Source organism: Drosophila mauritiana, chromosome 3L (genome assembly GCF_004382145.1).
Source record: "Drosophila mauritiana strain mau12 chromosome 3L, ASM438214v1, whole genome shotgun sequence".
Lineage (NCBI taxonomy): Eukaryota > Metazoa > Arthropoda > Insecta > Diptera > Drosophilidae > Drosophila > Drosophila mauritiana.
This window is the reverse complement of record NC_046669.1, coordinates 14594415-14622011: the sequence shown is the minus strand read 5'-3', so window position 1 is coordinate 14622011 and position 27597 is coordinate 14594415. Positions and strand designations below refer to the sequence as shown.

Genomic DNA, 27597 nt, shown 5'->3' with positions numbered 1-27597 from the left:
CATTTGAACTTGGCGCTTGAAAGCAGTTCAAGCAGTGCAAATTAGTTGGCAACGCGAAAATAAAAACTGCTGGTTTGTGACTCAGATAATAGTTAGCAAGGACACCGATTTGGTATGTTGCGACTAAACTTTTTTATTTGGATATGTTTACTTTTGTTTCCATCTATTCAAAACAATTTTAATAGAATTTTATATTTTTTAGCTGGTATTTATTTTTACATTTTAGACATGCCTTGTTTAAGCTTTTATAAATACGTAGAAAATAGACATTTTTACTTAAATTTTTTGAATATTGTGTCACATACGACACAAGCCAAAAGGTATTTATGAAAAAATATAGAAAATATTTTTTTATATATATTTTATTATATTTTTTATATATATATTTTTGTTTAGCTAGAAAAACAGAGAAAAGTTGTATTTATTTTGAAATAAACTAAAATATCCAGTTTATATGTCTACCATTTCTTTCAGTGCATTTTCAGAGTCGCTTATAACACAACGTGCACTCTCGTCTGCGCTCACACTGTTTCCAACCGTCGGATCGTGCGGACGTAAAAGTAAAAAATGTCGCGCGTCAAGCGTGTTGATCGCGAACCAAAATAAATCAATTGAATAATAAAAAGTAAAAGTGTTTCTTCAATCAAAATTATATGACAGTCTGCTTAAATTTATAAAATAAATACTTAAGCATAATCCATACCAAAGTGTGAGTTTCAGCGATTAAAGCGCAGTGAACCCGGTAAACAAATCAAACGACAAGTGTTTGTGGGATGCATTTGGGTGCAATGTGTTTATGGATGTGTGTGTGTGCGTGTGTGTGAAGCTTTTGGGATGAATGTGTGTACGTGCAGGTCCTTTTGCAGCTCCTTTGCATCCCTTTTTGCAAAGTGGCGCTATTTTCTGTTTGATGCATATTGTTCTCCCATTGCAATCAAAACGGAGTTGAAGCCACAATCACACATGTACAGTGGAGATTGCCTATAATTAGCTGGCTCTAAACTTAACAGAAAAACATAACAATGATGGAGTTGGATTAACAGACAAACTTAAATCTTATTTGCTTACATTTTGTATATAAAACTATGTAATGATAGTTTCGATTTTATTACCAATTGGATATTTTCATAATCCAAACCGGTTTTAAAATAAAACGTTTTGATAGTTTGTAATTTCCCTACGCAACTTTACTCTTACAGAAGTAAGACTGTAGCGCCAAAGACAAAGGCTTCTACTTCTCCGCTCAACCTCAAGCTGCATATGAGTTAATATTTGTCTAGTTTTTGAACATGCCGCTTTTGTCTCAGCCTTTGTGTTCCTACTCGGATTCGTCTGACGCTGACGCTGAAGTTGACAAACCAACCAGGTCCTGGTCCACTTTGGATCACGGCGTCTTTGAGGGGATGGCCCGGGGTCTGGGAGCTGGGGGCCGGTGACTAGGCGCTGTGGGCGAAGGGACATAGGGGCACCCTGCCGGCATCCACATCACAGCAAATAGCTCCACTTTCCACTCTCGCTGAAAGTGCTATCCTTTTGCAGGATAGCGGCGCTGGCTGTGGATGAGCGGGTGTGCGAGGACGCCTCTCTGGCGCTGTAAAATATGCAATTAGAAAGACATCAAAGCACAGTCACCGCTCAACTCAACGCTGATAGCCCGGCAACTTCCCGGCCACCCTCCTCCGCCCACCTTTCACCGCCCGCCCCACGTAGTACACTCCTCCCCCCTTCTCTGCCGCCTGTTTTGGTATGCGCTTTGACACTGCCACAGACAGGCAGTGCAAAAAATATCTGAATACATTTTAATTAAAAAAAAAATACAGAAATTTTTAAGACTTTAAAATTGATTAAAAGGTACGAACAATAAGCGATTCAATCTATAAGATACATTTTAATGAATGTTAATGTGCAACAAATCTGTCTAGCTTTTGTATCTTAAGTTATATTCTATATATTTCCTTGTTTTGTATTTTAAATTTTTAAGCATTTTCCAGTTGAATTATATTAGCTTAGAACTTGATATATTTGTAATAATTATATATGAACACAATTGTAAATTAGTTGGTTTTTTTCGAGTGCAAAGTGCAAGGACACTAGGCGAAAAGCAGAAGGGGCGGAAAAGAAGGCTTTCGAAGTACCCAACCCGAAACGAGTCTCATCATTAGTGCTCCCCCGCCCCCGCCGTTTGTGTCACTTTGTCGGCCGCTACCGCTGGCGCTTTTTGATATTATTTATTTATATTTTTCACTTTTAATAAAATGTTGTCGCCGTTGCCGTTCGGCAATGCCCCCGCTACTTTGCCTTTGTGGAAAGCGGAGGAGCGCAGGCAGCGGAGGAGTTGGGAACGTTTTGCCAAACTCGCGGCCAAGCGAGGTCAATTGGCTTAATTACTGTGTGACATCGTGTGGACAAGTGATGGCGATGGAGGCGTCTTCGAAATGCCTTCACATTCGCCACCGAGTAAAGAGTCTTGCATTTATTCATGTATATTTCAACAGATAGCAGCCCAACTTCCTATCAATAGAGTCCCTTGTGCGGGAGACCATTAAATTTAATCGTTTTTCGTTTTTTGTCTGCGTTTTTCAATCACTATCTAGTAACGAGCATCGCAGCCCCACTGTCCATAAACATATACACTGGAAAAAGCAAGCTTAAATGTTGAGTGCTTTATTGTATTAAAGTTATTTGGTAAACTAAATATATTTAGCATTGATTTCTTAATACTTCCACACTACCATCGTGCTAAGGAATTATTATTTGTTTGAGTTATGGAACTAAAAATAACATTTTTTTTTTTCTGTGCAGGAAAAATCAGCTTGTATATAGTGTAAAGTAGTGCGTAAGCGGTCGCTTATCGAACGGATGCCAATTGGCCATGTGTGTATGTGGATGAACCCAGCGAGACTTTTGACTTGGGACACACTCATTTCCTTTGGCCGCAACCAGCTATCAGTGTGCACAAAATGCACTCGACATTATAATCAGTAGAAAATACAAACAAACAAGTGTATTTAAATTTAAAACGCAGACAAAACAACGATAAAAATGCGCCTGAGTGGCTGGGAAATTCTGCTGCTCCTGCTGCCCTTTGGAGTGGTCAGTGCTGTCCGGCAGCTGGAGGAAAATCAGAGCATCAAGAATGATCACCATCATTCGGTGGAGCGACAGGTGCGACGTCGAAATAATAAAAGTAATGCCTCAGTGGATCACCATCGGCATGCGCCATCTAGCGGATCGAAGAAGAACAGTCGCAGCCATTCTGTAAGCCTGGATTCGGATGACTACGATTGGCTGGACGCGGATACTAGTGAGGCAATCGATAGCTCCGAGGTCACGGCTGTGGAATCTGTAAGATCGCCCGGAGAATTACATGGTAAGTTGATAAGCAATGTTAGCCCTCTGATCTTTTACTTGCACTTCAAAAGCAGCCGCTTATCAGTTTGGTTTGACCCACTCATGAGTGACAAATGATTTAGAAATATATTGAAAATTTTATGTGAAAAAAACGTGTTAAAGCAAAACAGAAGAACATGGTCGAATACTTTATACATTCACATTCAAAAGTGCATATCTACAAATTATCAATATTTTATTGAATAATTGGTATGATACATGATATGCAACATACCTACACCATATATATTTTGAATTCGAGTTCATTGCTATGAAACAAAACTGGTTCCTTGATTTATTCGAACGTTGTCACTTTCATTCACTCCCCCTTCGACAACCCGCATTTTTAAATATTAGATAGGGCTGGTCAGTTTGTCTGCAAATGGAGGAACCGGCGAAAAAGTATAAACATTTTACAGCCCCTCCCACTTTGATTTGCATGTAAATGGAACCACACACTCGCATCCACTCACTTAATCAAAAGCAATAATTTGCCTTTTGAGCGCGAACGAAATGTTTTAATTGAAAGTGCTGATGCTGATGACGATGATGCCACTGCTTTCAGATACAGATACTCGCAACCGAGTGAGTGCGTGCTTGTGCTCGAATCTAAATTGAAACTGTGTTAAAAATTAGTTGAAATTGTTGCAAAGCTGGGTTGCCTGATGGCGCCAGCATATGTACGAAACTCAAGTAGGAATCCAAGATATGCTTTATTCCCTTCGCTGCCTGTTTTATTAACTCTGGCTGGTCGAGTGAATTATGGCGGGCTGGGGTGTCAGTGTATGATAAATGTGTTAGATTTCCAATGAAATTTTATGGCCTGCGCACATACATATATGTCGCCGCCTTGAGCTTAACTGATTGTACTACTGTGGCTCTTTTTTGCAAAGGGAAATTCTTTGGCTCAACAGCGCGATGTTGTGCATCCGAAATGATGTGGATTGTGCGGCATTTGAAGTGTTTTGCATACAAATGGCCATCGTTGATGTTTCATTCGAATGCGCTGCGATCGTAAAATAGCTATTAAACAATCATTTTTGTTGCACTCACGTTAATCAAACGGGTGGTCGGATGTGTCCACTCCTTGTGATGGGAGTTATCTTCCCGCAAATGCCGACAACTTGGCGACAAATCAGCTGCGACACTTGACATGCGACGGGGAATCCGGAGACTGCCATTCAGTGGATTTCTTTATTTATAGAAGTCACCCCATTCCACAGATCCAAACAGGAAAGATATACAGTAGACAAAAAATATTATTAAATTAGATTATGCTAAGTTGGATTTTATGGGGACTGTTGGATTAAGTTAATATCCTTTTCAGGATTTTTGCACTAAACCATCAAAAACTCATAACAAATATGAACTAGTCTGAAAATCAGAGAGCTTTTCAATTTGTACTTATTTATTAAAATTTTTTTTTCAAAATGACTACCTATTTTTTTTTTTGCGTGTGGTGCGTTGACAAGCAACTTAGATCATTGGCCAGAGGAAAAAAAAGAAACCATCGGAAGACTGCGCAACTTTGCAACTAAAACTGAAATTAAGATACACAATAAAAATAGCACTCAACGACACACTATACGCAGAGTAGCACGCACAAATGAAAACATTAACAGTTTTAAAAATAAATGCAAAATAAAAACCGAATCAGAAGAATCGGAGAAATGTCAAAATGGGGTAGAAGACAAGGCCTGGGAAATCAAAAAGGCATTTTCCAAACGATTTGTCACAGTTTCGCATTTGCACATTTGATTCCCCAAATCGATGTTCACAGGCCACAACCAAATTTATTTCGGTGGACTTCAAAGTAAATTTCCGCTAAAATTAGTCACTCAACCCGAGAAAAAGATAAAATGCGACTGCCCCGGACTCGCTTGGCCGAAATGAAAATGGCTGAGCCAAAAATACGTGAGTTTTCGAACCAGAAAAGCGGGGAAATCTTAGCAGTTTTCACTCCACCCCCTCGTCCATAGTTTCTTGCCCTGCTTTGGCAATTGCACACTTAATTAATGGGCACTGCTTTTGATCTTCTGTGAAGTTCAGTAGCCCCCCAATTCCTGACGCAAGTGACAAAAACTGAAATTTTTCACGCACTCAGCAAAACTCTTTGAACCCGCCCTTTACGCCCAGCCAACTGTCACACGTCCAAGTGCCACGGATCCGGAGTTTCGAGTCCGGAGATCGGGGACATGTGTCGCAGATGTCAGACATGGGAAACGCTTCCACATAGTGATGGGCATCCCGACGTGTTTTCAAAAAGTCTGATACTCTTAAGTGATCTTCAAAGGAAAGATATTGCATTCGTGTCACGACTTTCAGTTATCTGCGCGCAAACTCATTCATATTCATCTGGTTGGGATAAGCAGGGCTATCTCCTTGTTAAATCTGTAGCCCAATCAGAATAATGTCAATTATAGTTAGGTGAGACAAGCTGTTACAATTGACTGTGAATAGATCTGCAAGATCTTACAAGGAATTCAAATCAGATAGCTGGTTGAGCTGTAACAAACTTAAACTGGTAACTGGTAAGCTATTTCATGTTTCAAATACCATAAAATATATTTTTTTATATTAATTATGCATAATGCATGACTATCTTATGAACAACACTTTTTATTATATTATGGCCTATCATATCACGCTGTCATCCCTGATCCCAAAACCGAACAACTCATTCTGCTTCCCCCTATTTTTTCGCAAGAAAAGTTCAACACCCAATGAGCAATCCTCCAAATGAACCGCAGCCAGATAAAAAGGGGAACGAGTAAAAAAAAAAAAACAAGCCTTAAGTGCTTAATAAGTAATCAGTCACCCTGGGTACTCGTAGATAAGCAGGATACCATTCCAGCCACCTAATTAGTGCGAACAAACGAAATCCCATCCCCGTGAAAGTCAGTCCCTGTGTGATTTGTGCCAGAGGAAGTGTATGTTGCCACAGATTCAGCACAACATGTGGCGATCATGATCATGGTCATGATCACAATCGGGAATCAGGAATCAGGCATCAAGCGAATCTGACTGAGTGCAACCCGCTCCTTCCGTGGCATTTATTTAAATTATAATTTACTGAGTGGTGTCAAAATGCGTGAGCCAAGCCATTAAACCCTGATATGCTGCACTTTGCCAACTTAACTTCTTGTTTTCCACTCGCAACATGCTTATTTTCTGTTTGTTTGCTTCTCTTGCAGATATCTTCACATGTTGCAATCAGGTCTTCGGCTCATGTCGCACAGCATGCGAAAATGTAAGTATTGGCGATCGGGGGAAAAGCGGAAAAAAGGGGGTCTTAGTGGGTAGGATTGATCATATATCAAAAATGCGTATGAATGCTTGAGTGGATGCAACGGGTGGATGCAACGGGTGGTACAGACAAGGGCAGCATATTAATAACAAGCTAAAAAACTAATATCTCGTATTTTACTATTATTATTAATACGTATATATATACCAATATAAAAATTTAAAATTATTTATTCAAATACTTCCTTCAGCCTTTGCATAAATTTTCCATTCTAATGCCTAAACTCATAACTATTTTAACCCAATGCAATGTGGCAGGCGCCTCTTGCACAGTGAAAACCAACTCGAAGGGAAATGATGTGTATGTCATAAATATTAAACGTTGCTGCCCCACGGGCAAGTGGCCATAAGTATGAACACCTCGGACAGCAGATCAGATACAGATTGAACAAGCCGATAAGGTGGAAAAACTACTGATCAAGCCACAATGCATTTCCTGGTATTTTTATGTGCCCATGAATCCTCTTTTCCCCTCGTTATGAATGGACTACGAGCGGTGCATGCCAAGCGAAATGAATTTAGAATTCAATAAGCGTTGATCCGTCGTCGGACTGTCACACGCAGAAAATGCATTGAAAATGATTATGACAGGTTTTAATGGTCGTTCGATTTCGGTGGAACTTTGAATACCATATCCACATCCGCTGGCAGCCGATTTCAGATTATGGAGCCTTGTGCCAAAAAGGATTGAAAAATCCGCACAAATTGCATTGTTAATTAGCATAAACTGGCAAACAGGTAATTGCACCTCAAGACCGAACCCAGACCAAAAGCCCAGTCTGCTACAGAGAAAATAAAACTTATCCAGTTGCAATATCAATACTTCATTATAAGTTGTGACCTAACTTAATTTGTGACAAATTTGTTAAGAAGTAAATAGCCTATCCAAGCTAGTTATATTATGACTTAAGGCAGTGTTTTTGTTGTTTAATTAATTTCTTTCTGTGCAAATGGAGAGCCAGACGAACCAGTTTGCCACTCAAAGTCATTCATAAAACCCGAGCCGGCTGAAAATCAATTTGTTGTCTTTGTGAGTGAGTGAGTGTCGTGTGTGCTGTTTTGTCGGTAGTCTGCTCTGCTCCTAGCCCCTAGATTTAGTTGGAGGCAATGCCGGCAATCAAATCACTGACATCATTTAACTTTGTAATCATAACCATTTTCCACCCAAAACCAATTAGTTTTCCCTGCCGAAAGTGGGCTGCGGCTTTGCCAATCTTTTCATTTAGAAATGCAAATGAAGGCATTAAATCTTTTGGCCAAATTGAAACTGACAAACAGGATAACGCCAAACCAACCGGTTGCGTTCCCATGGGCGTCACCCAAATCCACTTTTCAATTGCTCTGCTCTCTCTCTTTTGTGTGCGAAAGATTAGATAGTTAGATCTTACAAGTGGGTGTCGGGAAATTGGAGACGGCTTGATATCCGACTACCCCCCGCTCACAAATTGTTCTATTTCTTATCCCCTGATTGTGTGAAAAGCCGAACCCGAGACGGCAGATCATCCCAAGATAAGTGAAAATTTACGCGCATTATATTATTGACAAAATGCTCTGGGGTCTGATAATTGCAACAGGCAATTCTGTGGGCCCCTATCTGATGGGATTCGGTGCCCAGGTGGGCAGGTTGTCCTCGAGGAGTAGGTTCCGGTGGGATGCCATGTAGAGTTATCCGAGTGTGTGGGAGTGCGTGACATGGCCACGGACACTTCATTAACAAAACTGCAACAGACATGCCCGAGGCCCGGTCTTCAAAGAGGGGGAACACAGCCCGGGAACACACACGCACGAAGTGCGTTCCAACCAGGGGCGTAGTCGATAGAAGGCACCCTACAATTCGGAAATTAACATGTGATTAAATAGATGGGCGGATATACATATAAGTGTCCTATCAACAACTTTTCAAAATAGAGAAACACAATTAAAAAGGGTTTTTACTCTAAAATTTGTTAAATGTAGGTTTATAAATGTATAATTATATTGACTGGGAAAATCTTAATGGTAATAACAGCCTTAACCGCTTGATTTAACTAAAATACTATTTAAAGTTCGTGAAAAACTTTTGGTTCCATTATCTCCTTTAAAATGAACTCCCCGTTGATCACATTGCATCTCCACCTCAGTTTATGTTAATTTGTATTTATGGGAATGCCACCAGGCTCAAGATCCAGACAAGTTCCGAGGACAAGCACACGAAGTATCTTGAATAGACATCGCTTTACTCAGATTACTGTGGCAGATACGTTGCGCCGCAGTGTGGAGTGAGCCTGAAAATTTGTTATTGAAGTTCCCTGGGTCTGTTCCTTTTTTTATCGATAGAAAGAGCGAGAGCGGGCCAAATGTTATTTATGATGGTGTCAGGATGGGAACAGCACTCAAAAATGTAACATAATACGCCAAAAACTACAACAAAAAAGAGCGGGAATAAAGTGCAACCTGCATCTTTCGATTCCTGTCTCAAAAACTTAATACCGACCCGGATTGCAAGCCCATGCACTCAAACAAAGACCAATAAAAAAGCACTTTGTTTAGGTTTTTTAAGAATTCTGACAATAATCTAAAAATAAATACCGAAGTATATTAATTTAGGTAAATTTCTTATTTAATAAATGTTTAAAACAGAGTTGAATGCCGTCAAAATTTTGCCGAGTGTTGAAACTTTGAGACTGCGCACACAGCACTTGAAATCCAACAGGTTGCGGGTCAGGAGTTGCGGGTTAAGCGCACGGTCGATGATTAAGTTTGATTGCGTTTAATAACTTGTTGTCTATTGCAATTTATGCATATTTTTCCAGTTATCTCTGGTGGAGTTTGCCACTGGCACTGGCGGCGACAATCGCGATGAACTGCACAGATATTGTCAACTGCACCAGGTGGAATTTTGGACCTGCGTCAACCAGACTTTCGACGGTGAGTGTGTGTAAAATTAGATTATAAAATCCATTAAAAAATATATGTATATATTTTGTCTTCTTTTCTCGCAGCGGTCACCCGTGGAGCCGACTGGTCGGGAAGGCGCTGTTGCCAATTTGGAGTCCTGCCCCATTGCCGCAACGTCTGCGCCACTTCGACTCGCTCACCGGTGCAAAATTGTCGGCGGAGCGACGAGCAGACGCTTTACGACTGTCTGGAGCGGCAGGAGGCAGCAGATCAGTGCTGCGGACAGGCCCGAACTTCCGAGTGTCTGGAGGTAAGGATAGTGATATCACAACTTTGAATTGAATGTGGAAGTATCAAGAACACTGGCCTAAGTCTCGAATGCTTGCTAATAGTATTTCCAATTTCAAAATATTCAATTATCTAAGTATTTTACACCATACTTAAAATCTAAATATATTTAGGCCTGTCGAGCTGTATTCGAGCCCGCCAATGACAACCATGACCATGTGGACATAAATGGAGCATGTGGAGATCGTAACGCGGATGTGATTCAGTGCGTAAACAACCACACGGACATGACTCCACTGGCAAATGCCGAGCAATGTAAGTTAACTTAAGCTCAAAAGAGCAATAAAAACTAATTGTTTCAAAACTATTCCTTAGATATACCATGTTGTGAGTACAGCAGCAAGGAGCATTGTCGCCACACCTGCCGGAATCTTCTGCATCAAAACGCCACTCTTATGGAACGAAGTGAGGTGATCTTCGCCCGCTTGGAAGCGGCAGGATGTGGGTCACCGCTACCACAACTGCCCTTCTGGCAGTGTTTTCTAACAGTGACGGGTAAACTATATGTTCCGGGAGGATCTGGAAGAGCCGGGGGCTCGTTAGCCCAAGGACGGATATCGGGGCAAGGGGGATCTCTGGCTGAGCCGAATCACCTGGGAATGGATGCGGCTAAAAGGCAATGCTGCGAACAGGCCAGTAGCCACAAGTGCCGACGATTGTGCAACCAAATCTTCACCAGCAATTGGTGGGATGCACGGGGCAGTTTTGAGAACGAGTGTATGGACCAGCCCGGGGAAAGGGAACTGCGACGGTGTATAGAAAGCGTGGATGCACCATGTGAACTCGGATGTCAGGATCTTAGTTTCTGCTCCAACTTCAACAATCGACCGACGGAACTCTTTCGCAGCTGCACACCAGAACATGATGCGGCTGCTCGCGAGGATTGGCAGCTCCTGCAGCAGCGGGGAACCGTCAGAGTCCTGGGACAGGAGCTCTTTATCAAGAACACCAGTCGCTGTGCTCCGGATAAGTGGAGGGCTTTGGTGTGTGCCCTCCAATTAAAGCCATGCACACGAGTTGGTCTCTTCAACGGCATTTGCAGCGAGGATTGCCACGAGCTCTTGGATGAGTGTCTGGACTGGACGTTACAGCACCAGCGACCAAAGGATATATGTTCTCGGTTAAAGGAAAAGGATGATGATGATTCTCCACTGCCGTGTATATCCCTAGAGAGCTATCTGAAACCAGGAGATGCAAGTCCAGAGGAGTTCCAAGGTATCACTTCACCATGCGCCAAGAAGCCCTGCAATGGCAGCGAAGTGTGCATCCTCCAGCGAGGAGGCAATCAAGGATACTCCTGTATACCGGGCTGCAATTTGGGACAGGATTCCAAGCTGTTTGTACCATTCGGCTCATATGTGCGACTTGGAAAGAGTAATCTCCACAAGAAACTGGAAGTAGGGCAATTTCCGCTGGCCGAGCATATAGTTTGCTCATGCGGATTACAAGGTCGCCTGGAGCAGTGTCAACCGCTACCGAGCTATATGCATGCTCACTGCACTCTTCCCGGAGCGAGGAGCTACCGACATGGATCCTCATTCTACTTGGAGTGCAACCTATGCAGTTGTTTCGCCGGTGAGATCACTTGCACCAAGCAGCAGTGTCGTCTGCCAGGATTTGCAGATTCCAGTTACACCAGTCTACCGTGCAATTGTCCAGCTCACTACGTTCCCGTTTGCGGCTCCAATGGCAACACCTATCCCTCGGCCTGTGTGGCCAAGTGCCATTTGCCAGAGGGGGATTACGTCTACGGGGCATGCAATGCTCGGAATGCATGCCAGGCAGCACCTCCTAACAGTTGTCCATCCGGAACTCAGTGCTTGGACAGCCGGAAGGTGTGCCTGGCCAGCATGCAGCGACCTTGTCTGCAATACGTATGTGGTAAGTTAAAATGGATTACCACTTTACTTCTTTTTAAAAAAAAAATTCTAAAAATATTTCTTAAAAATATTCAAATTAATTTTATAATTTTTCCATTGCAGTCAACTCCACCGCATCCAACTGTTCAACCTTTCATCAGGGCGAGGTATGCGATGCCCAGGGACGGACTTATCCCAATGCCTGTGCCCTGTTGAAAGCCAATCCTCAGGGTCAAGTGGCGTATTGGTCCGCCTGTCAATCCAGTCGCTTTAATACCTCACCCTCACCAGTCTGTGGCATCAATGGAGTGACTTACAAGAGTAGTTATGCGGCCAGAGCGGAATACGTGCTGGTGGATTATGTGGGTCGATGTCGGGAGGTGGGACTACTGGTCAGCGATATGGGAAGACGCTGTAGGACTGTCAAGTGTCCCGCTCCCGGATCCAAGCATTGTCGCTTGATAGTTCCCCCAGGAGCATGTTGCCCACTGTGTGCTGGAGGAGCCTTTCGGATAATCTACTCCAGAAAGCAATTCGATCGCGCCATGTACGGACTGAGGGCACAGAGCAGCACTCTTTTGACATTGCATGGAGTGCTGCAGCAGCTGGATGGACTGGTGCAAGTCAGCGAATGTCAACTGACTGGATTTCTCACCATGGAAGTAGGCATCTTTGTGGCCATAGTGCCGGCCAGCAGTATCAAGAGACCGACGCGCCTTCAATTGGAGGCCTGCGCCCGGGAGGCGGAGAAGATATCCTCCCTAATCAATGCCCAATCACCCAGAATTACAACCAATCTAGCTCTATCCTGTTTGACAGTATCGCATCTACTAGAACCCACGCCAAATGGAGCAACATCTTATGGTCCCCACGCCATTTGGATACTCCCCTTACTTCTGTTAGTTTCTAGATTAATCATAGCTTAAGTTAGCCCTAGAAGGAGTGTGTATGATCTGACTCAATCAAGTGAATTCTTGGTGCCAATTAACCCGTTATTCTAAGGAGATGGGAAGTGCCTTCAACTGTAAGGAATTGACCCTCTGTACCATGTGATATTAGCTAAATTAATTCTTAAGCTTTAATGTTCTTTTTTAGTTAGTATTTAATTTATGCCAGGGTCCGTAAATCATAAGTACTCTTTGTTTTACCTAATTTAAATGTATTTTATAATTCAAATACTACTCCACGGTAACATTTAAATTGAAAATAATTATTTAAAATCTGGATCGAAAAAGTACAAAGAGATTAATGGACCAAAACCCTAACCATGTGGAAACATTACTAAATTTGGAAAACATTGTAATATAATAATTTTTGGTCCCTGGCTAGGAGTTCGTTAATGACCAAAGCATTGTCCGCCTAGGAGTATCGCTAGTCTAATAAAATCCCCAGAAAAAAAACAGCAACTTAAGATGAAGCATGGCTTCCTTTATTGAACCACTCCAAGTAGATCCTGCCGAAGCTCTATTATAATAAATTTACGAAAAGGGTAGAAAGGGGAATCGATTTAAGAAATCTCCATGGGCACCGCCTGGACGCGTTCGGTGACGAGTAGGTCCTTGATGTTGGTGTGCAGCACGGTTGAGGTTCCGGTCTTGAAGCGGTAGTCCAACTGGCGCTCGCCCTTCTTGTTAGCCAGCTCATAGTTGCGCAGATACTCCACACTGCCCTTGCGGATCACACACAGATCGATGTTGGATCCCGAACCCAGATCGTTGAACACTCCAGAGGCGATAGCATCGCGCACCAATTTCTTGCCCTCCTCTTCGGACAGGTCAGGTCTCCAGCGACTTTCGAAAACGGTCATGGCGGCCAGGGAACCCGATCCCATGGTGGCGTACGGCAGCTTATCCGAACTTCCATGTGGGTGAATGGAATAGATGTGGGGTCCAGTCTTATCCACTCCACCAAGCACCAGAGCGGCACTGATATGACCCTGGTAGCGGAAGAGCATCTGCTTCAACATCGTATTGGCGGCCACAACGCGCACCTCACGATCTGTCTGCAAGCGATGCAGCTCCAGCTGGGAGGAGATGAGATCCGTAGTCATCTCAGTGTCCGCAGCGGTTCCAGCTCCACAGCAGCTGAAGGTAAAGATTTTCGTTAGGTATTGGGAGATACTTGCGTGTTAGAAAGGACTACACATATTTTTAATTTCGAGCAACATAAAGTACACCCTAATATCCTCAACTTAAATCACTGGGTACGTAAAATTGAAGCCAATTCGATCAAAGCCAGTGAGGACAAGCAAATATGCCCAAATTTGAAATGCAGGAAAAAAAATAGCGTAATCCCTATTTTTACAGTATTATTATGTTCCCTGCGCACTTTAAGGTGCCGCTGGTGGACTTACTATATGTTTTTGGCCAGGTAATGGATCTTGGCGCAGTTCTTGTCCGAGACAATGGGTCCCTCGGTGGCTCGCGTATCGGCGCCCAGGATAACACCATCCTTGTAGATGATGCCAACGATTGTGGTTCCCGTCTTGGTGGTGGTCGGTGGCTTGAAGCCTCCATTTAAAAGAGTGGCATTGCTAAAAGCAAATAAAACACCAATTAATAAAAGCCGATGGGGTATTGCTGGACAACTCGGACGATTCTAACCGCTTGCAGTTGTCGAAATTGAAGCCAGCGCGGGGCAGATCGCGTGCGTTATCCAAATCCATTATATATTTTCTTTATTTCAACTATATCAGCAAGGAAAGCTAAGGTTTTAATTCTGCGGAGCGCGATGACAAACAAAATTGTTAAAGGCTTGCTAGAGCTGGATGTAACATCGATAATATATCGATATATATTCACGGACTCAACTAGAGCGATAGTATTGCAGAAATAAATGATTAATAATTTAACGTTTTTTTGTAACTTATGTATCTTAAATTCTTATCATTGTAACATCTCAAAGTTGTATTGTATAATTTTAAAACTTTTTAATGTTGTGATGTTGTAATGTTTTAATGTTATTCGCCGTTGTTTACATGCAACAAGTGCTTAGGAAAGCCCCTTATATTTTGCGAGCGAAGAGTCATGTTTAAAATATCGATATATTGGTTCCATTCTGACCGCCTTGATATAGTACCATCACTTTTGTGAACTGCATCCCTGGAAAGTATATTGTTAATTTACCATGTCTGCGGCCACAAAATTACATAAAACTAGCTGGTGCGCCCTGCGGCAGCTGCAACAATACAGAACTAAGGGTAAGTAACACTTATTAGGAGCCCTTTTATTGACCAATGATCAAGAAAGTTGTTTACATAATGCCGGTGGTCATTCACGTTCAGCGGAGCTCTTCGGCCAGTGATGGCAGTTCGTTGATGTCTTGGCGGATAAATCGCTAGAATTTTTATAGATCCCAGTTATTATTATAGATAGTCATAATTTAAATTCAATTCCTTTAACGTAATAAGTAAATCTTCCAGAACTATACTATATAATACAACTTTTAACTTACAGCCAACTTCAGTGGCAGTTCTGCATCGATAGCCAAGCGGAATGACCTGTTCAACCAGGAGCAGCGCCGTCAACGGGATGCAGTGGGTCGAATCGATAAGATCGAGGTGCGGTATCTGGGACTTCCGGAGGATGTTACTCTGGTGATGAACGGCAACATCTCAACGCCCTTCAATTGCGCCCAGCATCTGAGTGAGGGGCACTGTAAGCGATCGGCACTGGCCTTGATCGACGGCAGTGTGCCCTGGGATATGCACAGACCCTTGCAGGAATCCTGCACTCTGCAGCTGCTTAACTTCCATGTTTCCGAACCACATGTGGTCAACAAGTGAGTGTTGTACTACATATATAATGGCATATGTATTTAACTTGCTTATGTTGTTTACTTTTAGAGCATTCTGGCGCACTTGCAGCTTTATGTTGGGAGCCGCCTTGAACCGCGCTTTCAAGCCGGAGGCTAATCTTCAGCTCCACAGCTTTCCTGGACCCAACAGTAAGCCGAATTACTTTTTAGGATTTAAGATTACGATATTTTTACTAGGTTTCTTCTTTGCCCCTTTAGTTGAATGAAAATTTCATAAATATATATCTTAAAACTAATACTGTCTGGAATATTGTATAAGCGAGATTAATTATAACATTACTCTTATTACATTTCACAGTCAAATCAGGTAGCTTCGTACACGACATTGTGCTGCAAACCCAGAACTGGGAGCCAGCAAAGGAGGAGATGCGCGCCCTTTCGGCAGAGATGGTTAAACTGGCTGCTCAGGATCTGCGCATCGAGCGTTTGGACGTGCAACAGGACTTAGCCCAGGAGATGTTCAAGGATTCCAAGTATAAGAGCGAACAGTTGCCCAGTATTGCGCAACAGACGAATGGGAGGGTCACCTTATATCGCCTGGGTGATCACATCGACATCTCACGCGGTCCAATGGTGGCGTCTACCAGCTTTTTAGGGAAATGCGTCATCTCGGCTGCCCACAAAGTTGCGGAGGAGGGTCCCTCTGGTGCTTTCTATCGCATTCAGGGCGTTGCTCTGCCGTCTGGCTTCCAACTGAATCATGTTGCATTTGGTGTATTGGAGGAACGTTCTAAGAAACCTGTGAGTATATCTCGCCGTTTTTCGATAAAGAGTTGTGTCACAAATTTAAAACACATTTTAGAGCCCCGCACGCCTGCCCAATGAACCATTTGAGGAACAACAGCAACTGCAGTTATCTTAAAACGTTCTTTAATATTTAAAACTATACTGTAAGTGTTATAAAGTAAATCATTAAAGAGCGTCCTAATTTGTTACAACAAAGAAAATCCGTCTTTAAAAAGATATGAGCAAAGAAAATTGTGCTTTTATCATTTTAACTTACAAGCTAATTATCTTATGGAATGAAATTCTGGATAGGTCGTATTATTTATAGATTTAGCATTTGTAAGGCAGAATTTATATAACAGAACACTTTGGTCTTATTTTATGATTTAATGATTCTATATTCTTTTAGTTGCCAAATCTAGGTCTTCTCTTTTTTGCTCACAGTTCTTTTATTTTAATAATATTTAAGCTTCTATAACACTAAGGAAGGTGCTGTTTAAATCATATGTAAAGCTGACCACAGACTAACATTTGGTAACGATTTCATCTTCAACAAGTAAGGCATGCTTAAAGAAGCAAGAGAATCAGAGATTCCACAGAAACATATTTTTAAACTACTATCTACAATAAGAAAACTAAATCAACATAGATGTTTGAGATTCAGAGCTATTCTTTAAAAGCTCTTGAACAAGCCCTCTAAATCGTGCTCATTAAGGGCAATAGCCAACATTATCAGTCCACCCAGAAGGATGCCAAAAATTTGTATAATTATACCCTTTGGATCTTTTGCCATCTCCGGATTGTGGGCCACACTCATTGTGGGCACCAGATCGGCAAAGGCAATATACAGGAAGGAACCAGCGGTGGCTGCATAAATCCATTGTGTCATGCCATCTCCAATTCCCGCAATAAACAAACCCACGGACATGCCTACAAAGCTAAGAACTGAGCTGACAATATTCATATAGACGGCTCTTCGCATGGAGACACCTGTTTGAAGCAACAGAGCAAAGTCGCCAAGTTCGTGGGGCAACTCATGGCAGAGAACGGCAAAGGCGGTAGCAAACCCAGTGACCGGATCACTTGCGAAGGCTGCACCTATGGCCAGACCGTCGGTCAGATTGTGCAAGCCATCTCCGATGATTACCATGAAGGCTACTGGGGTGAGCGGTCGATCAGGGGTCTTCTCATCCAGCTTGGCTTCCTGCAGCATCACATTGAGCTCTCGAGGAGTTGGAAGATCTACAACATCCTTCGCAGCGGGCTTATCTATATGTCCATGACTGTGGCCGTGGCTGTGACCATGTCCATGGCTATGTCCATGACCCGGCTTGCTTCCCTTTAGCAGCGGAATCAGGTTCTCCAGCATATACATGAATAGTGCCGCCAGGAAAGTACAACCACATAGCAGAGCCGCCTCATTGCTATGTTTGTGATCAGATTCCAAGGGATTGATACCAGTGACTTCCTCCTCGTGCTTTTCCTCCTTGAAAAGAGCATGGGGGAGCAGGTGCATCAGGGCATCGCCAGCTAAAGTGCCCACAGCGATGGAAACCAGGAACTTGAGAATTTCCTGATAGGCAGCCGACTTCATCAAAGGAACCAGAAGAATTCCCAGCAATCCGCAAGCGGACAGTATAAGCATAGTGATGCTGGCATAAATCCAAGCTGAATCGATATAGGTAAGTTATCTTGTATAGCAAAGTATAATTATAGATACCTACCGTACCATATCTTCTGGTTCTTATCGTTTAGGTTTTCTGATCGTGCAGCTGGTTGCTTGCAAACTCCATTATCGATCTGGGCTAATAGAGCTGGACAGAGTTTCATAAAAGCTCGCGGAGTGATCCGCACCGAGTTGATGAATTCGTTGTATTCCTCTTCAGAATTGTGCATGCCATCAGTTGAGCTAACGTCATTCTTAATGAGCAGTTTGCGGTAGGCAATGTTTTTGTGGAGATCGTTGTGGTTCACGATGAGGGAAAGCAATGACTTTGGTGATAAGCAAGCAGCAACAGGTTCTGAAAATAAAAAGTTTAAAAGTAATGTAATTTTAAAAACCATTGGAAATATTCCCTGTTTTAAGTGAAAGTCTAAGGTATAAGCACCTTAGTAATGTGTTTAGAAATTCTTGTTGCATGTGAATTACTTCTGATTTTGCAGTTTGCAATCTAATCTGGACGTTATGCATTATTATATAGCTTGGCTGGGTTCACATTATGAACAGCAACTGTTTGTTCTAATTTAAACCTTTTAAGCACTTTGTTTATAATGCTAGGTATGGGGAATTTTCTTTTTCCCATGTTTACACTCATTCTATGGAAATAGCAAACGTATTTCTTCGATCCCGACACGTTGCCCTCTCTCCTCAGTCGACTGTTATCCAATTCGCATGTGCGAACTTGCCATTAATCCAGTCGGCTGTTTAGTGTTAACTTTATATGGGACAATGTTGTAATGATTGTGTGCACTTCAATTAACTGTAAGACTCAGCCAACAAAAATAAATAACAAGCGTACCGACCGATTGAGGCCTGTTTGTTTCTCGTTTTGTATCTGTATCTGTATCTGAATTCGTTCAATTGTTGTTTTCTTTTGGATTTCCGCATCCATAATGCGTCCGTTTATCGTGCTATCGCCCTGTTTTCGTCGCCCGCTGACAATGATCTTTCCTACCTGCTGATTTACGGCTACATTTACGGCACAAAAGGAGAAAGAAATATCTGATACTAACTATATATACGTGCATGGTAATGATAATTTATGCGACAAGGCCACGATCACAGACGGAACTTCCTATCAACCAAATGAGATGGCATGGAGGATGGGATGGCATAATTGAATTGATGATAGACCGCAGTCGCCGGTCGCCTTGCACTTGGAAATCGGCCAATTGATGGAAGAGTCGAGTCGAGTCGAGGGCTTCATCTATTTATACTTCCATTCTGATGCGAATGCGACATTCTGCCGGCCTCAATTTTGTATTGTGGCACAGGTGGCTGGTGTTTTATTAAGTTTGTATGCTTGTTATTAACTGCCAGTCAAGTGAGCTTTAATCCGCGCATTTCTTAGAATTTCTTTGCATTTATGGAATCTGGTGAACCCGGATAAGTGTTAAAACAAACTTTCTTAAGGTTTATAACCATGTTGTCTATCCTGGCGTAGCTTAGGTATTATCAGTCATAGCTGATGGTCGGCAAATACATACAGTAATACGGTTGGAAGTAGAGTGCGAAATCTCGGACCATAAAGATAAGACTGGTGCACATATTTATTAAATATTAAACGACGCCGCCCCACTCACCAGAACTCTCCCGCGGATGTCGGTGCTTGGGGTCATGCATTTCTAGGAACTCCGGAACCTCGGCCTCCGACTCCGACTTTGAGCGATTGCCACGAGGAGAGATTTGCAGCTCCAAAGCTTCCTCATCGGTGGCATTGACTCGTGTCGGCTCAAAGTAGTACGTGACATTTGTGGCATGCGGCATCTCGTTGGAGTATCCCTGAGGTCGATGCTGATCGATCGTGTGCGAGGGATCGAATTGGATTTGACCCAAGTTCAGGCTGAACATCAGATGCTCAAGACCCTGGAAAATATTTGAGTTCCTCATTTAATAGACATTTAAGGCAGGATGATCAAATAGAACTGATAAATATATCTAATCCTATAATACCTTCATGGCAGCATATTTAGAAAGCACTTAGACGTTATCTGGAAGTTTACCAAGATACAAAACCAAAGTAATCTCATAAAACAAGTGTGATTTATATAAGGCACAAGTTATTGTAAGGCGCAAAATAGAAGTAAACTATCTAATGATAGGGACAAATAGCATTATGCTTCAATTATGGTAGTCAAACTATTTTCTTTTAAAGATAATTAAGTATTTGATAAAAGATATTAAAATAACTTTTGCAAAGATAAATAGGCTTAAAAATATCTATGTACAAATGCTCAGAAATTTTGATGATTCATTAGTTTTAGATAATTGCGATTTCCCTAAACTATTTAAACAGTAACTGCAACCTTGAAGTTTTAAAACCCATTTAAAAACAGCAATTAATCTCGAAGTAGCTGGAGCAAACGCAACAAAACAACTGCCAGCTGTTTTGTTTTCGGTGAGCATTCTGAAATCTTTTTCAAAAACAAACCTTAACCTGCTGCACATTTTTCGTAGTAGCTATACACAAGATTTCACGCCCACAAATCGATCGCATTTGCTATTTATTTAACTAATTTGTGAAAGTAAATACATTGGCTGCGATCTATCACCGATAATTACTTGATTTACTTGTCAACGTGCCAGGCAATTATATTTACATCTGAATTCATTTGTTTATTGTTATTCCTCCATTCTGTCGCATATTTGCTGTCGCTAAAGTGGGTGGAGATTCCCCGGGGCTGTGGTGGAGCCCCATCTAATTGCCTCGACAGCCACCTGTCGCCGGGGATCGGGGCGTGTGTCCGGCGTGTGATGAGTGGCTCCAAAGAATTGCCCAGATTCCCAAGATCAGGATGGCATGGAATTTGCATATGAACAAACATTAGACACACACGCGCTGGCACAAAAAAAAAAAAAACTATTTATTATGTAGCTCATGAAGCCACCAAATGGCGGATTTTACTTTCATTCAGCTGAGATTTGTTTGTGTGCCCAGTGCGCTATATGTAATCAAATTTGGAATATTAGAATGATGATAGAATACGAGACGCTTGGGTGGGCATGGGACATGGGGCATGGGGCATCGGACATCCAACCCTTAATGTTAGTATGCCGAGTGCGTAAAAAGTAAAAACATTTTTAGTAGCGGCTCGCCATTCAAATGGACACAGCGTATTGCGTAGTCCATACGCATGAGTAATGTCAATTGGCTCCGATTGTTCGGAATCGGACGGACTATAGCTTTGGAGTCCATAAGCATAACGATCGCGTTGCGAAAGTTGCGCTTGGTGTTTTTTTTTCTTTAGTTTCGTCAGCTGCGCCGGCATGGGCATCTAGTGTGCCCATTGGAAGGAGGAGCAAGCAGTCTTATCGGGCTTATCATCTACTAATCTCCGACGTGGATTTAGAAGGATGTTGTGGGCGGGGGGTGGGTGTTGTTGGTCGTGTTGATGCTCAGGTCTCGTACTGTACATCTCACTGTGCTCGTTAGTCTGGATTTTGATTAAATTTATGATAATGCCAGCAATAAAAGTCTACGTTTTGTATCATACGAAGTGCCTGCTGCCTGCCCACTGTGTTATAAAATTGCTGCGCGCATATAAAGATTACAACCTTTTAAGAGTGACGCGATAATAGCTGTTGAGAGTGTTTTGTTTGCCCGATCAAGTCTCAAGTTGGCCAGAACACAATTGTTTCACTTTCACAATGCCCAAATATTTGATTAACTCTAATTCATATGAGACCCCTCCCCCCACACACATTGTTTTTGTTGCTGGCCCAAAAATGACAAAGAGAAGACACCAACTCACTAATTTTTTGCCAAAACGCTAACCGCAAAAGCTTTGTCCCGTGTCCGACTTTGTTTACCTGTGTTTACCTGTGCTCAAATTACGCTCTTGTGTGTGTTTACAAGGCTAGTTCGATGGTTTATTGGTTATTACCTCAAAGTTGATTGTCCCGCCATTGCCGTATTTTTGAAATATCTGCGCCACGTATTTGTTGTATTCCGTGGAAGCCGGCACTGTTTTCAAAAATAGCGAACCCAGGCAAATTAGGGTTAAGACTAGCACCTGCTTTTTGGCCATCGTAATGGACTGAACACTCAGGTGGTGGTAGATAGTATTTCTCTATCGTTTTTCGTTTTATTGAACCCGGTTATCTACTGGTCACTCGTCATTTCACTGGGTGCTTCACCGGGATTTTCTCGAGTTTTCACAGACGCGTGCGATCCGTAACACTGCGGCCAACTACCGATCCCGTTCAACGGTCTTTTGAAATGACAGTTTCGCCCACGCAACGTTTTATACGACTTTCGGTTCGGCGAGCGCCGGCGCGTTCTCCTTTCTCCCTCTCTCCTTCGCCCACTGGGCGGGCAACTCATCGCTCTGCGCACTCGCTACAAACTTAACTGCCATTCGGTTTGAGCTTCCGAAAAGCTTTCGCCGGACCATCAAATTTGAGCGCCAAAAATGGTTAAAATCGGTTAACCTGTACGTCGGTTAAACTCACATCAAAAAGTGTATTAGGTTTTGAAATTACAAAAATTTAATTAACGCTTTTATTTAAGAAATTAGCTTAATGATATTATTAAGCAAATATATGTAGATACAGATATGTGTTCTCTGTCTAAGAACTATCCGGTAGATTGTTACTACGACGAAAAGGATTGCATACCTAAAAGGCGTTATAAAGGCGCTTTCATTAAGTAGTGAGTTCTAGAACTCGCTGGACTAGCAAAAAGAACTAGAAAATAAAAATGTTATAAAAAATTAATAAATATTGCGGGTGATGATAATGATAATTTATTAAATATATATCCTGCCTATAATAACTAAATAATAGGGTTCATACCTAACTTCAAAACCCCGAAATATAGTTATTATTAAATGCGTTATAATGCTCACAATTTCAGCCCACTTTGCAAAAAGTAATAAGATTAAATTCCCATCTAAGTTTAAATTGTTTATTATTAACTTTCTTATACAAAACAAATTCGATTTTTACATTTCGCAAAAAGTTGCATCAATAATAATTATTACTTACTGAATAAGCTCCTAATTACTTGTATAATATGTAAAAATTGGTTCGCATTTTGTATAACAGGCATATTTCTGCTTTCGACGAGGAACTCATTTTTTTGGGTTTGAAATATACAATACAAATATAGCTAACAAATAATATTAATTGAAGCAGGGACTTCCCTACCAGAATGCATTTGAGTTATTTACAATAACACTTTTGTAATGTTGTGCGTAGGTTTTCAAAATTTCGCGTTTCTAACCTATCTTATCGGTAAATTGAGACTTATCCTAACTACAAGATATTCCCTTCTATAGTTGCGTTGATCGATACATCCACAAAAGGCACTCTCTTCCCAAAGTCGTAGAGTCCTGCAGTCCTAGTCGAACTTCTCCTGGTTGGGCATACAGATGAAGAACTTGGAGCACCACAGGTTGATCGCCTGCGAAGTGTCCGCCAGCCACTTGACCGGCTTGTGGATGGTCAGATAGTAGACCGGAATTCCAGACAGTATAATGATGGTTCCGATTCCTACCACATATGGCGTCTGTGTGCAGGAGAAGATGACCAGGAACAGACAGACGATCAAGTAGATGATGGGCAGCGCCAAGTTGACCTTGATGGGTCGCTCCGTCTTGGGTTGCTTGTAGCGCATCCACAGCAGTCCGGATACCGAGATCAGCGTGAACAACGCCTCCACGTAGCTGACGTAGTTGATTAGTACGTAGACGTCCTCGATGAACAGCAGCAGCAAGGTGAGCACGCCCTGGGAAATTAAAAAAAAATGTTAATTAAATATTTATAGATTCTTTACTTAGTTTAAGCCTCCAACTTACCAGGAATATCAGCGAGGGCACAGGTGTCAGGCAATTAACGTTAATCAGCGAAATGGCGGCCGGCAGATGACCATTCCTTGCACCGACGAAGAAAAGACGCGAGGAGGCGAAGATCGCTCCATTCAGTGAACCAAAGGTGGAGCAGGCCACTGCGAAGGGCATAATCCAAGACATATACCCCAGCATCTTGTCGCCGAAGGTGACTGCCACTGCATCTGACGAAAGGATCTCGTCTGGCGAGAGAACCGAAAAGTATGCAATATTCGTGATCATGTAGATGACCGTGACCACCGGCATTGAGATGCAAATGGCCTTGGGCAGGTTTCGATACGGATCCTTGAGCTCCTCCGTTACGAAGTTCAAGTAGTTCCAGCCGGAGTACGAGAAGAGGCCGCTATAGAAGGCCAGGGCTATATATCCAGGATCTTGCAAGCCTCCCGAGAAGGGATTATCCCAGTGCTCCGTGTTGCCATCGAACAACCACCAGACTCCGGCGCCTACGATCACCAGGAGGGCAACCACCTTGGTGCCCGTAAAGATGTCCGTCACACGCGTAACCCACTTAACATTATAGCAATTGATAAGCGTCAGCACACCTAGGGTGAAAGATCAAGCAATTAGTCAACACCGATTAGCTATCAGCGAATCTTACATATCATGGCAGCCGCCAGCAGCTGAACAGCTTCGATGGGCGCGTCGCAGGAAGGCCAAAAAGGTTTCAGCAGATATATGGCGAAAGTGAGAGCCGTAATCGCATTGCCCGTGGGCACCAGGATCAGCAGGGCCACCCACAGATAGAGGAAAGCAGGCAGAGGACCAAATGCAGTGCCTATATAGGCGTAATCTCCGCCTGATTTCGGTATCATCGTGCCTGGAAAAGTCAAAATATTAGTTATAGTAGAACATTTGCTCATTAAGGCGTAGTTTATGGGGTACATCCCAAGAGAATAATGTTTAAAAAGTGATTAGCCTTATAGAGAGCAAACGTTGACAATCTGATAAGCATGACACAGTTCTGCCAAAGAATTCTGCAATTATTCTAGTATCTTTGGTTCTGCTAATGCTTGGGGGTATTTATTTGCCTATATAACGAGGGTTGTTCCAGCAGTTGGAGAACATATGGAAAAGCTTTAAAAGCATGTGCTAACTATTCCATTTATTACGACCATCCTTATAATTGGTGATAATTTATTTTATTTGCTTTATCATTCAGTACATAAAGATTTTTGAAACTTTATTTAGTATTTAAATAGCTCATAAACATGTTTGACAGTAAATGCTAGAAAAAGGTAGCATAAGTATTTGATTTTCAAACATATGTTCAATCATTCTGATCAGATCAGACATATTGAACTTGTATTGATATTTCGTAAGGCAAACTCCGAAAATTATGCTAATTTGTGTCTGCCGAAAATGTATGGTAATGACTGTCTGCCTGGCTGATTGTTAAAAAAACGTGTTTTAATAATGATTACAAAGCCATAAGCAAAGATAACGTAATAGAAGAGAAGTAGCAATAAGACTTTTTTTTGTTTCTCTTAAGTTTTGTTGTGGATCAAAATTTTAAGAGAGTTCCATTCAAGTTTTTATTTGTTTTCATATCTTGAAAAGGTAAATTTATACCTTCGGTCATATATGTATGTAAGTTTCAATAGAGAGGGTTGATAATTTGAATTTAACCCAGAAAACAAAGAACACTCGCTGAATTTCCAACAATATAAATATATATATTTATTCCTCAAAAAGCATCCTATTCTAATAAAGCATACTGTACTTTTCTAAAAGGGCTCGCTCGGAGTGCTAATTAGTTGATAATTGAATGTTTTGTCTGGCCCACTATCAATTCTAATTCATCATTTTGCTGGGGAACTGGAACTGATTTGGTTTGTGTGTGCCACTTGATGAGGCATTTTCAATGGGACCGAGCTAATTCCATGCCTTAAATGTGTCTCCATGGTAATTGGATGGAGTAGTTAATCTCAAAAGATTCTCAGTTCGAACCAAAGGTCACATGGAGTCTTTCCGCTTCTGTCTCTTGGATCTGGGCCGATTTTAATTGGAAATAAGCTGCATTTTCCTGTTCTTTCTGTTTCTTTCTACAGTACAAAAAATGAGTGCTGTTTAGTTATAGCACTTTAAGTACCACATGTTGCTTAAACTTATTTTAAAATACGCAAATCATAATCTTGAACTTATCTTTTTTCTCGGTGCATTACTAGTGCTTGTTGCTAGATATATAGCTTATCTCTGGCCTTAACCTCTTTAGCCCATTAGTACTGACTTAAGCATTTTGGCCGAGCAGAGCTCTTGTTCCAGTTTTTTCTTGAATTTTTGCTGTGTTTGCTACAGGTGCTTGTCTTACACCTATGTAAACAACTCCCCCACTCCAGCCACGGACACATGCCATATGTTGACCCACCGATTGCTGTCATCAGCGGGAAGCAATAACTGCCAGCTCCGCAGAACATTGTTTGAATGGGCGTGGGCTCATTATCGGAAAAACAAAAAAAAACACGAAAAATTCCTAAAGCTACCCCCTTACATGGAGCATTACTCACCCAATTCGGCGTAGCATAGGGCGCCCACCATGCTTAGCACTCCGCTGAGGACCCAGACGATGAGGGATTGTCCTATGGAGCCAGAGAACTTGAGCACTCCCTTGGGACTCACGAAGATGCCGGATCCGACAATCACGCCGACAATGATTGCCACTCCATCGAGCAGACCGATCTGCTTCTTTAGCTTCACCCCGGAACCCTGACTGCCGCTGTCCGCCGTGGAATTATTGGGTTCCGCCGGAGGAACCTCGAACACCTGGCGGGGAATCAACGAGTCGCTGGCCTGAACTCGCGCCATTTTTTGCTCGGAAGATGTGCGACGTTTTTTATGGGTGGTTCTTGGAATACGGAATACGTTTGTATGCTGTTATAGGGTAACTTTTCCGATTTACACTGACTGGCCAACGTTATGTACACAAGTCCATTGCTTTTATCGGGGGTTTCTTGTACTCTTCTCGGTGTCTTTTTTTTATCAGCACACACTACACATGTGCCAGCGTGGAGCTTCCAATACAGTTCAGTTCGTTTGAGTCCACATGGTTTTTGTCATTTGTTTCTGTTGTTTTCCGATTTCAGTTCTGTTTTGTTCGGCACTTCACTTATTCATTCCAATGTACGCTCCTCACATTTGTCAAGGGCTCGCTCTATTTATTCAAAGCCGATAAGGTGTTAGAACACACGTGCTTCTATCATGTTCATCTCTTCGAAACAAGATGAGATGGGTATGATGAAATTTGGGAAACCGTAAAACCGGAAGATCCGACAGAATATCGGATGGAACGCACTGCTCGCGACGCGCTCTGAGTTCAAACTAAGTTTGGAATACGAATTTACCCCCCTTTATGAGCAAACAACGGCTGTCGCTCGCTCAACTTGGGCTTTGCATTTGCCTGGTTTTGTTATTCCGTTTAGGTAAGGCGGCGCGAAAAGCAGCTGCTGCTCTCTCGCGCTCTTTTGGGCCATAAACATCTTACCTGTTACCTGGCCAACCAACCAACTTTCCACCGAAACATGCGGCCAAACGCATGATGCAAGACGCCTCAAACATTTCGCTAGCCAAAGAAGTTTGAGAAGTTTTCGATTGTGGTGTGCCAAAAATAAAGCACGTGCAGCCGCCTAAGAGAAAGTCGCCGGCAATCTCTTAAGTTTGCTTCTCTTTCGCCTTAGTCATTGACCTTTTGGTTGGGTCTTAAATATGT

General features: G+C 42.3%; 5 protein-coding genes across 6 annotated transcripts; 2 read left to right on the top strand and 3 right to left on the bottom strand.

Annotated features, from left to right (window-relative positions):
• Positions 1-535: 535 nt before the first annotated feature.
• On the top strand, positions 536-13191 carry LOC117139822 (reversion-inducing cysteine-rich protein with Kazal motifs). Of its 2 annotated transcripts, none has more exons than XM_033302456.1 (8): positions 536-709; positions 2803-3370; positions 6585-6640; positions 9489-9603; positions 9678-9883; positions 10035-10176; positions 10237-11802; positions 11904-13191. In XM_033302456.1, the coding sequence occupies exons 2-8, from the start codon at positions 3043-3045 to the stop codon at positions 12704-12706; spliced, it is 3216 nt and encodes a 1071-aa protein (XP_033158347.1). In that variant the 5' UTR covers positions 536-709; positions 2803-3042; the 3' UTR covers positions 12707-13191. The 2 variants fall into 2 exon arrangements, with proteins under 2 accessions (XP_033158347.1, XP_033158348.1); XM_033302457.1 differs by having other exon boundaries at positions 536-742.
• Positions 13188-14539, bottom strand: LOC117139823 (proteasome subunit beta type-7). The gene is made up of 3 exons (XM_033302459.1): positions 14384-14539; positions 14134-14313; positions 13188-13864 (listed from the first exon to the last, which is right to left on the bottom strand). The coding sequence occupies exons 1-3, from the start codon at positions 14443-14445 to the stop codon at positions 13288-13290; spliced, it is 819 nt and encodes a 272-aa protein (XP_033158350.1). The 5' UTR covers positions 14446-14539; the 3' UTR covers positions 13188-13287.
• A 325-nt stretch (positions 14540-14864) lies between these two features.
• LOC117140789 (39S ribosomal protein L39, mitochondrial) lies at positions 14865-16549 on the top strand. The gene is made up of 5 exons (XM_033303884.1): positions 14865-14979; positions 15236-15560; positions 15625-15725; positions 15895-16337; positions 16399-16549. Exons 1-5 carry the CDS (start codon positions 14907-14909, stop codon positions 16456-16458), a joined length of 1002 nt encoding a protein of 333 aa, XP_033159775.1. The 5' UTR covers positions 14865-14906; the 3' UTR covers positions 16459-16549.
• Positions 16550-16558: 9 nt separating this feature from the next.
• LOC117140788 (zinc transporter ZIP10) lies at positions 16559-22267 on the bottom strand. Its single transcript, XM_033303883.1, has 4 exons — positions 21927-22267; positions 19626-19908; positions 18047-18343; positions 16559-17990 (listed from the first exon to the last, which is right to left on the bottom strand). The coding sequence occupies exons 1-4, from the start codon at positions 22068-22070 to the stop codon at positions 16996-16998; spliced, it is 1719 nt and encodes a 572-aa protein (XP_033159774.1). The 5' UTR covers positions 22071-22267; the 3' UTR covers positions 16559-16995.
• Positions 22268-22934: 667 nt separating this feature from the next.
• On the bottom strand, positions 22935-27220 carry LOC117140528 (Y+L amino acid transporter 2). The gene is made up of 4 exons (XM_033303512.1): positions 26399-27220; positions 24493-24711; positions 23841-24436; positions 22935-23770 (listed from the first exon to the last, which is right to left on the bottom strand). Exons 1-4 carry the CDS (start codon positions 26694-26696, stop codon positions 23384-23386), a joined length of 1500 nt encoding a protein of 499 aa, XP_033159403.1. The 5' UTR covers positions 26697-27220; the 3' UTR covers positions 22935-23383.
• Positions 27221-27597: the final 377 nt, after the last annotated feature.

Excerpts from the sequence above, each read along its gene's own strand:
- LOC117139822 (XM_033302456.1), top strand. The coding sequence starts at position 3,043 with ATGCGCCTGAGTGGCTGGGAAATTCTGCTGCTCCTGCTGCCCTTTGGA. Across the intron at positions 6,641-9,488 it reads GTCGCACAGCATGCGAAAAT|TTATCTCTGGTGGAGTTTGC; the intron begins GTAAGTATTGGC and ends ATATTTTTCCAG. Across the intron at positions 9,884-10,034 it reads GAACTTCCGAGTGTCTGGAG|GCCTGTCGAGCTGTATTCGA; the intron begins GTAAGGATAGTG and ends AAATATATTTAG.
- LOC117139823 (XM_033302459.1), bottom strand. The coding sequence starts at position 14,445 with ATGGATTTGGATAACGCACGCGATCTGCCCCGCGCTGGCTTCAATTTC. Across the intron at positions 14,314-14,383 it reads AATTTCGACAACTGCAAGCG|CAATGCCACTCTTTTAAATG; the intron begins GTTAGAATCGTC and ends ATTTGCTTTTAG. Across the intron at positions 13,865-14,133 it reads TACCTGGCCAAAAACATATA|CTGCTGTGGAGCTGGAACCG; the intron begins GTAAGTCCACCA and ends CTTTACCTTCAG.
- LOC117140789 (XM_033303884.1), top strand. The coding sequence starts at position 14,907 with ATGTCTGCGGCCACAAAATTACATAAAACTAGCTGGTGCGCCCTGCGG. Across the intron at positions 15,726-15,894 it reads CAGCTTTCCTGGACCCAACA|TCAAATCAGGTAGCTTCGTA; the intron begins GTAAGCCGAATT and ends TACATTTCACAG. Across the intron at positions 16,338-16,398 it reads AGGAACGTTCTAAGAAACCT|AGCCCCGCACGCCTGCCCAA; the intron begins GTGAGTATATCT and ends AACACATTTTAG.
- LOC117140788 (XM_033303883.1), bottom strand. The coding sequence starts at position 22,070 with ATGGCCAAAAAGCAGGTGCTAGTCTTAACCCTAATTTGCCTGGGTTCG. Across the intron at positions 19,909-21,926 it reads GCGGGACAATCAACTTTGAG|GGTCTTGAGCATCTGATGTT; the intron begins GTAATAACCAAT and ends AATATTTTCCAG. Across the intron at positions 17,991-18,046 it reads GAACCAGAAGATATGGTACG|CTTGGATTTATGCCAGCATC; the intron begins GTAGGTATCTAT and ends ATATCGATTCAG.
- LOC117140528 (XM_033303512.1), bottom strand. The coding sequence starts at position 26,696 with ATGGCGCGAGTTCAGGCCAGCGACTCGTTGATTCCCCGCCAGGTGTTC. Across the intron at positions 24,712-26,398 it reads CCTATGCTACGCCGAATTGG|GCACGATGATACCGAAATCA; the intron begins GTGAGTAATGCT and ends TGACTTTTCCAG. Across the intron at positions 24,437-24,492 it reads GCTGGCGGCTGCCATGATAT|GTGTGCTGACGCTTATCAAT; the intron begins GTAAGATTCGCT and ends CTTTCACCCTAG.